The sequence below is a fragment of the Vigna umbellata genome, chromosome 4 (assembly GCF_029865625.1).
Source record: "Vigna umbellata cultivar VRB3 chromosome 4, Vumbellata_1.0, whole genome shotgun sequence".
Lineage (NCBI taxonomy): Eukaryota > Viridiplantae > Streptophyta > Magnoliopsida > Fabales > Fabaceae > Vigna > Vigna umbellata.
Window position 1 is genome coordinate 35,136,302 of NC_142168.1, and position 16,442 is coordinate 35,152,743.

A 16,442-nucleotide genomic window follows, 5' to 3' on the forward strand; every position below is an offset into this window, starting at 1 on the left:
AAGGTGATATATGTATTCATGCAACACAAAAGAGAAAAGAAAAGAAAAAAGAAAAGGGAAGTTATCTCTTGATTAGGTGTTAGTGACTAGTTTAATAAAACTCTATGTGGTTTATCCAAAAATCTTAAGGTAATAAGTAATGAGTCTTCATTTATATGTTGCTTAAGTTTCACTGTGTTATGTCTTTTCAACGACCCTCCTCCAACATAGGCACAAGTGATCTCAAAATCCAGATAACGAGCTCAGATAGTTTGAACCATCTAAACTAGTCACCCAACTTTGATACCTAGACCAATAGGAAAGGGGTTTCACTAGAAAACACAACACTAATAAAACCTGAATCCAACAATAGACACCACTCTTAAGCCAAAAACTTAAGGTAATGAGTTAATGAGTCTTTCTCTTTATAAAGTATTTCATTTTTTCATTTTTACTCTATACGACACTTAGATTCATATTTATAATTCTAACAAAGTCATATGCATGGTTTGAAATCACATTGAGGGAACATTCTCAAACATTGAAGTTTGAACTGTGATAGTGATATATCAAATCTCGTGAAGCCCTATTCTAAATTGTCATGAATCTTGAGCTATTGTTTCAGTGAGTAATAATATAGTAATTATAGTAAAACCATAAAAAAAACATCATTCATATCATATGACAGTTTCATATCTTATAAATTTATACGACGTAGGTGATTATTTAACAATGATCAATGGTTTATTACATGATAGTTTCACAGTCTATTATAAGTCAACATGACACATTGATGATTCACATGGCATTAATAATAGTTTCAGTTTGAATCTTGAATATGCATATGCGTTAAATTTTTGAAGCAAATGTAAAAAATGATGAATCATTTGAAGTTTCCCTTGGGAGAGGAGCCAAAGTTGAAATGGGAAACTTATACTATAATACAATAAACGCAAGCTTTGTGGAACCACCTTGTCGAGTAATGTTATAAAGACACGACAATCTAAGACACAAATCCATATGATTCCATCTCACTATCAGTTCTAAATTCTGTCTCCTCTGTCTCTCTGCCATGTCTCTGTCACCACTACAAGTCTTGTTTGTTTCTCTATCTTCCTAATCCTTACTTTCTTTTCTGAAAAAGCTGAGGAATCATTTCATTTCATGTGAAGAAGAATAGAGGGTTGGTTTCTCTTCTCAAAATGCATAGCCTGTTATATTAGACCTTCATTATGTGTCATGTGGGAGCATTTCACACTAACTGAGGCAAGGGAACAATGAGTAAGAGTTGTTCTGTGCTGCTTTTTGCTTTTGTACTCGTGCTTTGTCTCTTCTCTCCAACTTCAGCCACACCACCTCCTGCTAGTGAGTGCAACAAGCTCTTCGGTCTAAACCATGTCCTTCTTCAGTTCCTTTTTCTTCCCATTAGAGTTTTCTTGCTCATCAGTTAAATTCATGTTACATGCAGAAGTTGTTACTGGGGTTGTTTCCAATGTGGTTTCTGCTCTTCTTAAATGGCTATGGTCACTCAGTGTAAAGTCCACAACCAAACCTGGTAGAGGTAAACATCATGTTTGGACTAAATTAATTTATACCTATGACTAGTTCTTATACAAAATTACTTTTAACTTATGCACAAGTTAATAGAAGTTAATTTCATTTTTTTAAGAACTTGTGGAGGAATTTGTCACCTCAAAACATTGGATTTATGAGTGTTTTTTCTTGTATGGTATTTAACTTTGTCATTTCAATCTAATACAACACTTAAACTTACACTTGAATTATTTCCAACAGTATCTATGTAAGAAGTTTTAGTATGTGTTCGGCTATTATAAGTCATCATCTTTAGTATTTTCAAAGTCCATGAGTTTATCACGTACACACACACACACATATATATATATATTGGTCTTTCTTGATGGGGAATCATTTCTCAGTACAGCACAGTCGTTCCATGGTTAAATTTGAGAGTGACTACAATGTGGAAACAATATTTGATGGAAGTAAGCTTGGAATTGAGCCACACTCAGTGCAAATATCTCCAAATGGTGAATTTCTTGTACTGGATTCTGAGAACAGTAACATCTACAAGATCTCCGGTTCAATGTCCAGACGTAAGTTTTCTTTCCTGAAATAGTGTAAGCTTCATTATACCCTTTTTTTCAACGACATTCCTCTTTGGTTTTTCTTGGTTGGCTTATAGAAGATTGAAGTACTTTGGCATTGTTGCTTTACTTTGCTTCATTCCAAAATATTAGATTCAAAATTCAGGCATTGTCCCTTAAGAATGCGTGTTGTTTGATTTTTTTTCTTGTTCATAGACTTTGCTTCATTCCCGGGACATCTTTTGATTCTACTAGGCTGTTATAAGGATTCTTGATGAACTTTTGTTAAGCAGAAGCTTCCTTTTTTAAGGTACAATGTACCTTTAGTCGCCCAAAACAAAGCATAATATGCCTGCACATTCTTTTACTTTCAAATGAATAAAAAAGATGTACAGAATAAAAAAAGTACAAATCTTGAAACACAGAACTCCATTCTGGCTTCCTTACCCCACTATAGTCCTTTACCTTTTTGTTGGTTCTTCTTTCTTCATAACATCTAAATGTCACATCCATTATAACTTAACTTTGTTATTGAGTTTCTTGAAAAAAACTACACCATCTGTTACACCAAAATAAACAAACACATACACTTTGTATATTGCCTTCTGCATTCGACTTGTTTCAGCTTGTTAACCTATGATTAGATAGACTTTCTCAGTATCCCACTGAGTATTTATCTTTTGCAGACTGTGATATAGGACCATAAAAGCATTCTAAACTATGAACTCATTGATATTTGACAAATAACTTGAGCTTCTTTCAAAATAAACCAAACTTGTAAAAAACTCAAGTCTAGTTGATTGAAAATCTGAAAAGAAATTCTACTCTCTTTATTGATGACATATTATAGCCAATTTGTGTACAAAATCCTAATGATTTTTATTATATTTGATTCTGTCGTAATGAATGATAAATCACAGATAGCAGACCCAAATTGCTTGCCGGATCTTCAGAAGGGTATTTTGGACACATAGATGGGAGGCCTAGAGAAGCTAGAATGAACCACCCTAGAGGGATTACAGTGGATGATAGAGGAAATATTTACATAGCAGACACATTGAATATGGCCATCAGAAAAATCAGTGATGAAGGTATACACACAGAATTCCTTGGATTCTCATGCTGCTTATGAATGAAATGTGTGAACCAATATGCTGAAATTCTCAAAATAGAAGACCATCTATGTTTACATAACTATACTATTCTTAACCTCCTAATGGATTCCATATTACTATACTGTTTTCATGCGAGAAATTACTGCATTCTTATGGCTTTGTATGTTCCAAGACTGTGATTCTGACCATTTTTTGAATGACATGTGACTTAATTTTCATAATATGCTCAACTCAATGACATGCCTTTTGTGCAGGGGTTACCACCATTGCAGGTGGAAAATGGGGCCATGCAGGAGGCCATGTTGATGGTCCAAGTGAGGATGCAAAGTTTTCAAATGACTTTGATGTGGTTTATGTTGGTAGTAGCTGCTCTCTTTTGGTGGTGGATAGAGGAAACCATGCAATTAGAGAGATTCAACTCCATCAAGATGACTGTACTACTTATGAGGAACAGGACTACAGTTTCAACTTAGGTATGATTCCTTGTAATATGATCTCCTTTATCTATCTTTATCCTTTTACAATCTTCAAAAGTTATGCATTAACATTACAGGAATTGCGGTGCTTGTTGCTGCTGGATTCTTTGGCTATATGTTGGCATTGCTGCAATGGAGGCTGAGGGCTATGTTTTCTTCTCCTGCTGTAAGTTATTTACTTCTGCAGCATTTTTCCTGAACCATTTTATCAAGTTTAAGAACCTATAAATTTCTAAACAACATTTGGTTTCAAGGGATAACTCTTTCTTGTTAACTTCTAAATAACCATTTGTGTTCTAAAGTTCAATATGTTTTCTGTATTCTTGATCACAGAACAGAACATTGTTTATTAAACATCAAGAATAATTATAAACTGTAAAATTTCATTTTCAGGATCCAAGGGCACCATCAAAGAGCAAAGGAGCGCAATTTGCTGCACAGCACATGCAAAGGCCTCCCCCATCTGCAACAACAAAGTCATTCAGGCCTCCTTTGATTCCAAATGAAGATGAATTTGAGAAACAAGATGAGGGCTTCTTTGTTTCTCTTGGAAGGCTATTCCTGAACTCTGGCTCATGCATGACTGAAATTTTGGGTGGCTTGTTCACAGGGTCCAAAAGGAAACCACTGCAATACAATCAGTATCAGCAGCAGTATCAGTATGTTAACAGACATCCTAATTCATGGCCCATGCAAGAGAGTTTTGTCATTCCTGATGAAGATGAACCTCCTTCCATAGAAACCAGAACACCCAAAACTAGGGAAACCTACCCTATCATGACCAAAGAGCTTGAAAAACCACAGCACTTAAAGCCAAGTAGGGGTTACTTGAACAACAGGTGGGAGGGTAGTGGTGGTGGTGGTGACTATGAAGAACATCATCATCATCATCATCAACAACTTCAACAACATCATCAACAACAGCATAATCCCAAGTTGCAACAACAGCAGCAGCAACAGGTCAAACTCCAACACCAGCACCAAGTTCACACACGTTATTCTTCCACCCCTCAAGGCTATTATGAGCAAAACTGTGAGACAAATGAGATTGTGTTTGGTGCAGTTCAGGAGCATGATGGAAGGCGTGAAGCCATGGTGATAAAGGCTGTGGATTATGGGGATCCAAAGTTCAGTCACCACAATATTCGCCCCAGATTAAACTATGTAGGTTATTCCCATGGATATTGAATATTAGGGATGATTTCATTGCATCAAAGTCATTCAACTCATGGACTTTTCTAAGAGTATGAAGTCACAAATCAAAATCACAAGGGAGAGAAACAGAGAGAGAGAGAGAGAGAGAGAGAGGACTCACTAGTCCTTGAAAGTTTCTTATGAGTGAATGTTGTAACTGAGATGAGTATCAATGTAATATTGAAAATACTTTTTCGTGGAGGTTTTCTTACCATTATAGTTACTTTCAAGAAATTATCATGGTGGTCAAGTTTAGAAAAATATAAAATTACACTAACAAGTAAGCAGTGTTTGAAATTTGTGATTTTGAACAATAGAAAAATATATGCAACTCGACTTCAACTTTGATTTTGAAATCTCTAAAAATTATACGTTAAAAATATGATTTTAGTTTTTTTTTGTCTCATAAAAGTCATGCACATTAAAATCATTATGATTTTGATTAATTTTTCTTCTAAAAAATTATGAATGTGTAATTAGAAATTCTGAGTTTACAAGAAGAAACAACTATTATTAAATGATATATTGGGCCAAAAATGAACAATGATTATTTATGGGGATTTCTTCCTGCACCTTGTTGTTTTTTCTTGCACCTCCAACTTTTGTTTCAGTTCCCATTTTACCCCTACAAAATATATATTAAATAAATAAATATTATATTTATCTTCACCTTCCCAATCTTTACTTCTTCGAATATTTTGAACATTGAAGCTGGGCAAAAACTTATTTCCCCATTCCCTTTTCTCACATTTTCTCTCACCATTGAAGCTATATGAAGCTTGTTTGAAAGTTGTTTGCAGAGGTTAGTACAAAATCTTCAAAGTGAGGGATTTATTTAGATTTTTTTGTTAATTTGAAGTAGTTAATAGTTGATTTCTTGGTGTATTTTCAAAATTAATTTATGTAACTTGTAAATATATATTTGAGATAAATAAACATGTTTTTTTGAATTTATATATATATATATATATATATATATATATATATATATATATGTATATATATATATATATATATATATGTATGTATGTATAACACTAATGAATTATGGGATGATTAAATAGAAACTACAATATATAATTGCATCCAAGCTCAATAATGATTACTTTTTAATTGTACATAAAAATAAATGAAAATGATAATTCCACTAGTCCTATATATGAATTGAAAATTAGCATCGAAATGATTAGTTTTGGATTTGGATTTGGCATGCGAGTTCATATTATTGGCTGATTTTCTTGTAATCACAGCTGTGCATGCATGTCTACTATACTAAAATATGTACTTAATTATTGCCAAATGATTTTAATTTATGTTGATGATTAATGTTTGACAGAAATTTTTATTAATTAGGTTGATGATTAATCTGTGATATGTATAATTAAATTATAACATGCAGCGTAATCAAACTAACCTACACAAGAATCTCACTAAATCATCAATACACAATATGAATCTTTGAAAACCATATTAAATAGATGGGTTTTGTTAACAAGTGTCTTTTGTAAGTTACTGTTTAAGAAATAAAAAAAAATGTTTTTTTAAATATATATAATGTGTTTAAAGTTAGAATATAATGTTTTTTTATATATGTTAACAATTTTTAAATCATTTAATTTAACCACTATATTAAGCATTTTTTAGTGTTTGTCTAACCACAATATAAGGGTATAACACAATCAATTTGTTATAGTGAAAATTCATTTAATAATTGTAACTATTTTTATTAGAATATTATCTATACCTATTTCCCTTACTTTCCAAATTCATCATTTAAATGAATTTTTTTTAAAGTAAAATATTTATTTTATCAATTTTAACCGTTTCTTTAAATTTAACCATTTTTTTTATTTAGTCATTCTTTTAAACATAGTATTTTTTAATTATAAAACTACTTATTATAATTTTATTATTTTTTATTATTATAACAAAATGAGTACATATGTTTTCACTATTACAATGTTAAAGAAATTAGAACAACAACAATGATTTCTTAATAAGTACAAATACAAGTATTAATATTATTTTATTTTAAAAAAAAGTTTAAATGAGTTGAATAATGTCAACAACTACTTAAATATCTATCTTTATGATTATAATAATTAATTCAATGTTTTTTTAAAAGATATACTTTAACTCTTGTTGATTATATCATGATCTATAAAAAAAATCTTGTTCATTTCCATCTCCATCAACTATTTCTATATTTTGTTAGATTATAAATCAAAACAAATTAATTATCAATGAACAACAAACTTTTCAATTAATTCAACAATTCTCAATACCTCATAGAATAATTGAATTAGTCAATGAAAACAATATAAATTAAATGATATATGATTTTTCAATTTTAAAGCACTTTAGTTTTTTTTTCTTTTAATAGAATAAAAAAAAGAAACAAAAATAATATATACATATTCACAAATAAGGATTATAACCGTTTTATATAATCTATGTCGATTAGTTTTTATAAAAAAATAATATTTTTAATTTACCTCTCATCAAATCAAATTAGAATATTGAAAGTGATATTTACAAAATTAATATATATATATATATATATATATATATATATGAATATGAATGAGTGAAAATTAAGCAATGAACACGAAAAAGAGAAATATCTTAACATCGAAGTTTGTTTTGGACATTATAATAATTAGTGACATTTTTTCATTTTTCCACCAACCTTCTTCTTTAGTCGCATTATATCTAATAATAGCTTTTAAGGACCTTGTCAAATTAAAACATATTCGTGATAAGGAAATTAAGATTATCTTTGGTGCTTTATTTTGTTCATGAGTGGAAGAGTATTCTTTTGTTTGATACGTAAAACTATAGACATACCAGTATTCCCTTTCAAACGTGGTCCGACGAAGAAAACTATGGTAGTTTCTTTCTATAAATTAAGATAAAATATAGTTAAGAAAAAAATCACGCTTAGTGCAACAATTAATTAGCTGTATAGTTACACAATTTATTAATTATATTAATTAAAATATAGAAAAGTATAAAATGAAATGATATGTGAATAGTAGTACTTTAATTTTTTATCTATTGTATTTTATTAGTTACTTGCTTTTAAGGAAAGTATCTTGTCTTTGAAAAGAAAATTTTAGTTTCTCGTTAAAAAATTATATGAAGGTACTTTGATTAAAGTGTAATATTTTAGTTTTATAGTATATTACTATTAAAATAAGACATTATATTTTTATAATCTAAAATAGTTGATAAAGTAGTATACAGGATATTAAGAAAGTCATAAAGAGAAACAATAACAAATATATTATGTTTCAGGATATAGAAAATTTCTCCCTACCACATATAATCAAAGGAACTCGTTCTACCACATCTAGAAGTGTATCAACTTGTGTATCATCTCTTACTCACATGAATGAGTGGTAATAATTACATAACACAAACACAATAAAAATCAATAAACAAAAGAGGGTAAGCTAACAGTAACATTAAATATACATAAACAATTTATAACTCTATATTTCGACCAACTAAAACTTAGAATTTAATGTTCTAGTTATCATACCATTAACGAACACATAAGCAAAACATAATACTAGACTCGATATCTAGATTTATGCACTAACTTGGAGATAAGAAGCATTGCACTCATCATAAAAATTCTTAAGGAATTGCATCAAAGGTCCTGACTCCACCTAGTATAATAAATCGATAAAATTCCTCTTGGCAGGGTAAGTTAACTTATGACATCTCCAGACGAGGGGTCTTACCCCTAATCCTGTCATAATTAACTCCTTCAACTTTCACCACTTAGGCTACACACTCTATGTGAGTTTGTATGTCTAGTAGAGTATATGATGACTTTTGATTCACATGTATCCCTAGTTAATGCATAACATTAAATTGATAAGGATTTGGACTTTTTCCTTAGAAGCTGAAACCCCAAACAATCATACAATTCAAAATTTGTTTTATTCCATTTGATTGATCTATTTTCATTCTCTTATAGTCATCACACTTTTTTAGAACACAATTCACAACTATTTGCACCAACCTTTCTACTTCATACATTACTTGATATCATAATATAACCTTCCCATTTAAAATTACAAATATCATAACAAATTTGAATATCATACCCACATTCATTCTTTGTATTCTCATTTGAATCTCGCCCTAGTCAAATAAACTTTATTCACTATCCACCAAATATATATGTGTATATAATTGTTTAACCACACTATCATACTTTGTGTTTCATATCACACATGTTTATATCCATATTTGGGAAATCTTGCATACCAAATCAATTATAACCATCATGCATCAACATACATATGAGTATTTATCAATAAACTCACCATATACATGCTATTATCAATTAATAACTCAATCATCACACTTAAAATAAAAACAAATAAGTGGAAGTCTCGATTGAGTGAGACATATTGCTTGGGCAACACTTTAAGAAAGACTGGGATGAGCCACCGAAGTTCTCCCACTTGGGCGAGGTTAGGTTGTCGCTTAAGCGACAAGTTTATCGTCTAGGCAAAAAAGCTCAACATAAACCAAAATAAGTGCAGTGGCTTTCTCGCTTGAGTGAGAAGCTTGTCGCTTGGGTGACACATTTTGTTGCTTGAGCAAGAAGTGACAACTCGACAAAGAGTAAAGTGAAATATGGGTTATTGTTGCCTTAGCGAGATTTCTCTTGATCAAGAAAAAATAGCAGTTTCACCCTAATCTCAACACCCAAAACTCAAAATCAAGCACTACAACAATTCAAGCAATTTCATGGTTCAAAATACAACATGCAACACATGCTTACTAAATCCAAGATGAATTAACTTCCCTCACCTTAATTGGCGTTCTTGAAGCTCACCCATGTTATCTCATAGCTTTTACCCACGAAACACGGTCTACACACACAAAGGGAGTCAGATCAAAGATATGGACATAGAGCTGAACTTACCAACATGTAGAGAGTTTGTGAGAATAGAGAAAACCCACATCCAACTCAAAAAAATGTTAAAAAAACAGAGAACAAATTGAATGTCTAGAAGCCAAGAAGAAAGAAACTTTTGTTCTTGATTTTTATTGTTAATTTAGTTTAAAGAGTCCTAACGAATTTCTCACAACAACTCTTACCAAGAAGAAAAAAAGGAAATAGGGGTTGGACTAAAGAAATAAGGTTAAAAAAAAGCGTGAGAATGAAAAGGAATTTAAAGATTTTACAAAAACTAAATATATAAACTTAATAGATCTATAACTTTGCATGCTATTTTCAATTTTATACTAGTTAAATTTGAAAGAAAAAGAAAATCAAAATGAAAAGGAATGGAAACAAAATATCTCAGTCTTCATGGTTGAACTCACACATTTTAATGTCTCAAAATTAAAAATATTTTATAATAATGATTTTTTTTTTTATAAAACTATTCTTATATAATATATTATATATCGTAAGAGATCAATTAATAATTCAACAACACCTTTTATTGGCTTTTGTCCATGGTTAATTATATCTAATGAGATGAACATCTCATGTTATACTTTTATATATCTCTTAAATTAAAAAAACAACCTTAAAAGTATATCGGTTTTAAATATTTCCACCCTCTCTCGATAAGTTTTAGCAAAGATAACAAAATGATTGGAAAAAAGTATTAAAATCAACTTAAAAAAAAACCTTAAATCTAATAGTAGACAAAACTTAAAATAAAAAGATATTATTTTGGTATCATAATAAAATATGATACTATAAAAAACAATTTAAGATAAACAATATTTTTCTTTAATTTCCTGTGTAAATGTACTGTATGGTCGCCCGATCAGTTTAGGATTGTGCGATCCAATCAGTCAGAAATATCTAAAAGACCGGTCGGTTAGGCTACATGAACCGAGCGATCAGTCTTAAATAACAATTAGAATTGATGATGATTAACTTAAGTCAATATACGATCATTACCAACTGGGTCGTGATTAAGTGGACGATAATCCGAAGTCCATTATGAAAGCCATAAATACATATTTGAAGTAATGAGATAGGTTGGTTACATTTAGTACACATTTATTTTTAAAATTGTCAAATAGTTACTGACTTTGACATCAAAATACCTTCTACATATAACATCTCAAAAAGATCAAATAGAATGAAGAATGAACAGTGATAATGACAAGCACTTGAACATATGAAACTTGAAAACTTATAATTCGACATCATAAACTTAAACTATAACAATAACAATAACTGTAAATATAACAGTGATAACATAGTGATATAAATAACCACCATAATAGTAATAATAATAAAAAAAATACAATAATTATATTAACCACAATAATTAATGTAAGTGTGGTGATAATAATTGTAATAGTACCAAAAAGTATTAATGAAAGAAACTTCGTAATTAATAATAAAAAAATATTCGTAGTTGAAAATAACAACATTTGTGATGATTAATATATTATTTAATTATAATTATATAAGTAATAAAAACAAATACAAGTGACAATAATATAAAAAGTAATAAAAGTGATAATAAAAGTTTTGACAATAATAAATACTCTACTTACGATAAATTCAACAAAAAAATAAATTCACCAAAATAATAAATTCACCAAATCATAAGTTTACCAAACGATAAGTTCACCAAACAATAAGTTTATCAAATGATAAGTTCACCAAACGATAACTTCACCAACGATAAGATCACACAGGATAATATCATGCATGATAAGTTTACCAAACGATAAGTCACCCACGATAAGTTCACCCACGATAAGATCACCCACGATAAGATCACTCACGATAAGTTCACCAACGATAAGTTCACCCAACGATAAGTTCACCCAACGATAAGTTCACCCAACGATAAGTTCACCAAACGATAAGTTCACCAAACGATAAGTTCACCCACGATAAGATCACCCACGATAAGATCACCCACGATATTTTCACCCACGATATTTTCACCCACAATAAGTTCACCTAATGATAACTTCACCCAACGATAACTTCACCAAACGATAAGTCACCCACTATAAGATCACTCACGATAAGATCACCCACGATAAGTTCACGCACGATAAGTTCACCCACGATTAGTTCACCAAACGATAAGTTCACCAAACGATAAGATCACCCACGATACGTTCACCAAACGATAAGTTCACCAAATAATAAGTTCACCCACAATAAGATTACCCACGATAAGATCACCCACGTTAAGATCACCCACAATAAGATCAATCACGATAAGTTCATCCACGATAAGTTTACCTAACGATAAGTTCACCTAACGATATGTTCACCCAACGAAAAGTTCACCAAGCGATAAGTTCACCGAATGATAACTTCACTAAACGCTAACTTCACCAAACGATAACTTCACCAAACGATAACTTCACTCGACGATAAGTTCACCCATGATAAGTTCACCCACGATAAGTTCTCCCACAATAAGTTCACCCACGATTAGTTTACCCATGATAGGTTCACCCAGGATAAGTTCACCCATGATAAGATCACTCACGATGGGATCACCCATGATAAGATCACCCACGATAAGTTCACCCAACGATAAGTTCACCCAATGATAAGTCCACCGAACAATAAGTTTACCAAACGATAACCTTACCAAATGATAACTTCACCAAACAATAAGTTCACCCGACGATAAATTCATCGACGATAAGTTCACCCACGATAAGTTCACCCACGATAAGTTCATCCAACGATAACTTCATCCAACGATAACTTCACCAAACAATAACTTCACCAAATGATAACTTCACCAAACGATAAATTCACCAAACAATAATTCAAGCAAACGATGACTTCACCAAACAATAAGTTCACCCACGATAAAGTTCATCCACGATAAATTCATTCATGATAAATTCATCCATAATAAATTCACCCACAATAAGTTCACCCATGATAAGTTCACCAATGTTAAGTTCATAAACTATAAATCCATCAAAATATAAATTCACCAAACGATAAATTCACCGAAAAATAAATTTCTTTTTATATATAATAATAAAAATTTGGTTTATGTGGGTAATGATGACTGTAAAATCCATACATATATATATATATATATATATATATATATATGAAAACGATGAGATTAATAGTAACAATGAAGTGATGAGAAGATTTATAAGAATAATAATTATAATGTTGATTATAGAATGGTGTAAAAGTATAAAGGAAAACTATCATATATTTCTTGACCTAGTTTCCCTTAAAAAAATACATTAATAACGTCATAATACATAAAAGAAATATAATTGTTTTTAACCAAATGATTGATTATATCATTATCTTATTATATCCTTGTTATCAGACAATCTCAAAAGAAAAAAAAATTATGTTTATTATCATATTCATTATAAATTCATAATATTAAAAAATTAAAATTCTCTTTTTAAAATTGTCTTTTTAAACATGTATAAATTATCAGTATACCTATTAAAATGGGGTTCAATTTGTAAGCTAATACAATTTATTACGGATTGAGTTACTTTTGGGTTGGTTAAGATCGAATTATTTTTAATTGTGGATCATATTGTATTTTGTTTACTTAATCTAGGGATTAAATAGATTCGGGTTAAAAATAGGTTGATCCATATTTAACTAATAATGCTTTGTTAATTTTTATTTTATTTTTTATAAGGTTTATATGATAACTATTTATTAATTCTAATTATATCGGTTGATAATTTGAATGTTTAGTTGATTTGTTTAGAAAATTATATATGTTAATATTTTAATTTTTAACTTGTATTTTTATAATAATATTTGGTAAAATATATGAACTTTTTAATAATGTTACTATAAAATAATTGAACTTATTTATTGTAATTGTATTACAATAAATATATAAAATAATTTGAAAAATAAAGTATTTCTAAATAAATTAACTCATTATTATTAATGTGTAGCATATATAATCATACAGAATTTATAACTTATTACAAAGGAAGTTGAGTTAACTAATTATTTTTGATTGAATTTGTAATAAATCAACTTTTTAATTGAATTTATAATAAGTTAGTCCGTGTAAGTCAAATTAACTCATTTTAATATCTAAAATTAATATTCATATCATATTAAAAATAAACACATATTTTTTTTTATAAAAAATTCAATTTAAAATAGATTCAGGCTCTTTCATGAAATCTTAATTCATAACTTCTGTTGCATTAGTTAATTTTAGATGAGGATATTATTACAATCATCCATTAATAAATATTTATAAGAGATAAAAAGTATTAATGGTAAATAATTTTAAAAGTGTGTATTACCATAAATTAAATTAACTACTTTTCTTAATCATGATACATTAATAAATAATCTAGACTTATAAATAAAATAGATTAAGTAATAAACAATATATTATTATCACCCTAAAACTAATGAGATATCATTCTTAATACATTTTTTAATGTAAAAAAATCTTATTAATTATTAATATAATGTATAACACGCTATTTTCAGTGCACTTTAAGGTGAATTGAAATTGGTGGAAAGTCTCAAGTTACATGAAGTTTATATTATTTAATACCTTCCTCCCTTCATTAAGTAAGCTTTGACCAGTAAACAGAATATATTACTAACACTTTTTAAAAGTAATTATCCCAAAATATAATAATATTATCATATTCTATAATCATAATATATATAACTGAAATTACTGAAGGATGATAGAGCAAAAGTCTTTATACACATGTCTAATATAAAAACAGAGAGAGTATTATCTATTAATCTATTGATTAATTTGTTAATTAATCAAAACTGTAGTGATTAGAAGACGAGAACCGGCGTTTCCCGGTGTAAGTTACTACACACCCGTTACTGATAAAAGCGGAAAATCCGCGATTCTGTTACACTCACAGAACCGTCACACTCTTTATTTATTCATTCACTCGTTAACGTAGAGAAACCAACAAAATCTAAACCCAAACCCTTTCTCTTTGGTAACGATGACAGTATTGTCGCCGGCGACCGCCGCCGAATCCGGCCAAGACGATGTGCGGATCGCGGTCGCCAACCGACGCTGCATGTTCCTCTGCCTGCCGTGCTTCCCCTCCGAAACGTCGTCGTCGACGTGGTGGCAGGATCTGCTGTCTCCGGCGAATAAGGAGCGGTGGTGGTACCGGCGATGGAAGACTGTGAAGGACTGGAAAACCTTCGTTCGCCGCTTCAAAAACTCCAGCAGGAACCACTCCAAGCGGCACGGCTCCTTCCGCTACGATCCGCTCAGCTACGCACTAAACTTCGACGACGGAACCGCTGCCGAAGACGACGTTCACTGCTACAAAGGCTTCTCCGAGCGCTTCGCCTCCGTTCCGCTGCCGGAGAAACCTTCCGCGTACTCGAGCGAGGAGCACGCGCCACCGGTTTCGAAGCTCGAGAAATGAGGCAGCGCAGACGTGCGCTGAGACCGGAACGCGCCGCGTTGTTAATAGCTAGGTTTTTCCTCTTTTCATTTTTTGTTTTATTTTGTTGTATATTAAGAAAATTAGGAAGAAAACAAAACGAGCATAATAATAATAATTTAAATTTTAACTATATTTTAATTTTATATTGTTTTTCTATTATAATACTTGTTTTACATTTGTCTTGTTAATTTTCTTTTATTTTGTATAGCTTACTATTGTGTATGCAAGTATATCTTAAGGAATATGAAAACCTTTCTAATAAGAAATATCATTGAAAATTTTCAGGCGATTGAGGTAGAACGTATTGAGTTATACATATAACATTTTATTTTTGATTTGATTTCGATTTTGAATATCTTAAATTGTTCTCAGTTATACAAATATATAAATTTTGGAATTGTTGACCATTGAAATTGGTGCGATGCCCAAGGCAGCATATTGTGGGAATGGGAACGCTCGAAATTTGCATTGACTTTATTCTTTGAGATCATGTGATGGGAACATTCATGCATACAGAAAATTAGGTGGCAGCAGCACGGAGAACTCACACTTGAATACTTTATGTGTGTGTGTGAAATCAAGTGAATGGTCTGTTCATTCAAAACCAGTCAATGGTAGTGTGATTGTGAGAACTAATTATTCATTCACTTTATACCCAAAACCTGTCCTTACCAGTTTCACTTTCTTCCTATATTCTCCCATTTTCTATCTCCATCGTTCCTTTTTATCTTCCCACTCAATATTCCATCACTTTTTCAAACCCTATCATCACTCTTTTTTCTCTCTCCTCTTTCTCCCTGCATTAGAGTCAACTCAACTGAATCTCCCACTGGGAAGCCAAGACTGTAATGTTTTCCTCAAACATTTCACAACTAAATAAATAGTACGAGAGTTCAAGATGAATCTACTTGGATTCGATTTTATTGATCTTTTTAAATTGAATAATCTTTTAAATTTTAACTAAAAGTCAAACTAAGTCACACCCAAATATCTCTGTTAGATGGTGCATTATACTTCGACCATCTTTAAAATATATATATATATAAAGGTTAAACATTTTTTTCATAAATGAAATGAAAGGTAATTCTGCTATTAAAAAAGTGGAGAAATTATAAGAGTTAATTTTTAAAAATTATTTTTTTTTT

General features: G+C 30.4%; 1 protein-coding gene across 1 annotated transcript; it reads left to right on the forward strand.

Annotated features, from left to right (window-relative positions):
- The first annotated feature begins 1,014 nt into the window (after positions 1-1,014).
- LOC124838656 (uncharacterized) lies at positions 1,015-5,070 on the forward strand. The gene is made up of 7 exons (XM_047314321.2): positions 1,015-1,344; positions 1,448-1,540; positions 1,917-2,093; positions 3,005-3,175; positions 3,454-3,672; positions 3,753-3,841; positions 4,069-5,070. Exons 1-7 carry the CDS (start codon positions 1,257-1,259, stop codon positions 4,861-4,863), a joined length of 1,632 nt encoding a protein of 543 aa, XP_047170277.2. The 5' UTR covers positions 1,015-1,256; the 3' UTR covers positions 4,864-5,070.
- Positions 5,071-16,442: the final 11,372 nt, after the last annotated feature.

Coding starts and splice junctions, on each gene's coding strand:
- LOC124838656 (XM_047314321.2), top strand. CDS start 1,257: ATGAGTAAGAGTTGTTCTGTGCTGCTTTTTGCTTTTGTACTCGTGCTT. Junction 1,541..1,916: donor CACAACCAAACCTGGTAGAG/GTAAACATCATG, acceptor ATCATTTCTCAG/TACAGCACAGTCGTTCCATG. Junction 3,673..3,752: donor GGACTACAGTTTCAACTTAG/GTATGATTCCTT, acceptor TTAACATTACAG/GAATTGCGGTGCTTGTTGCT.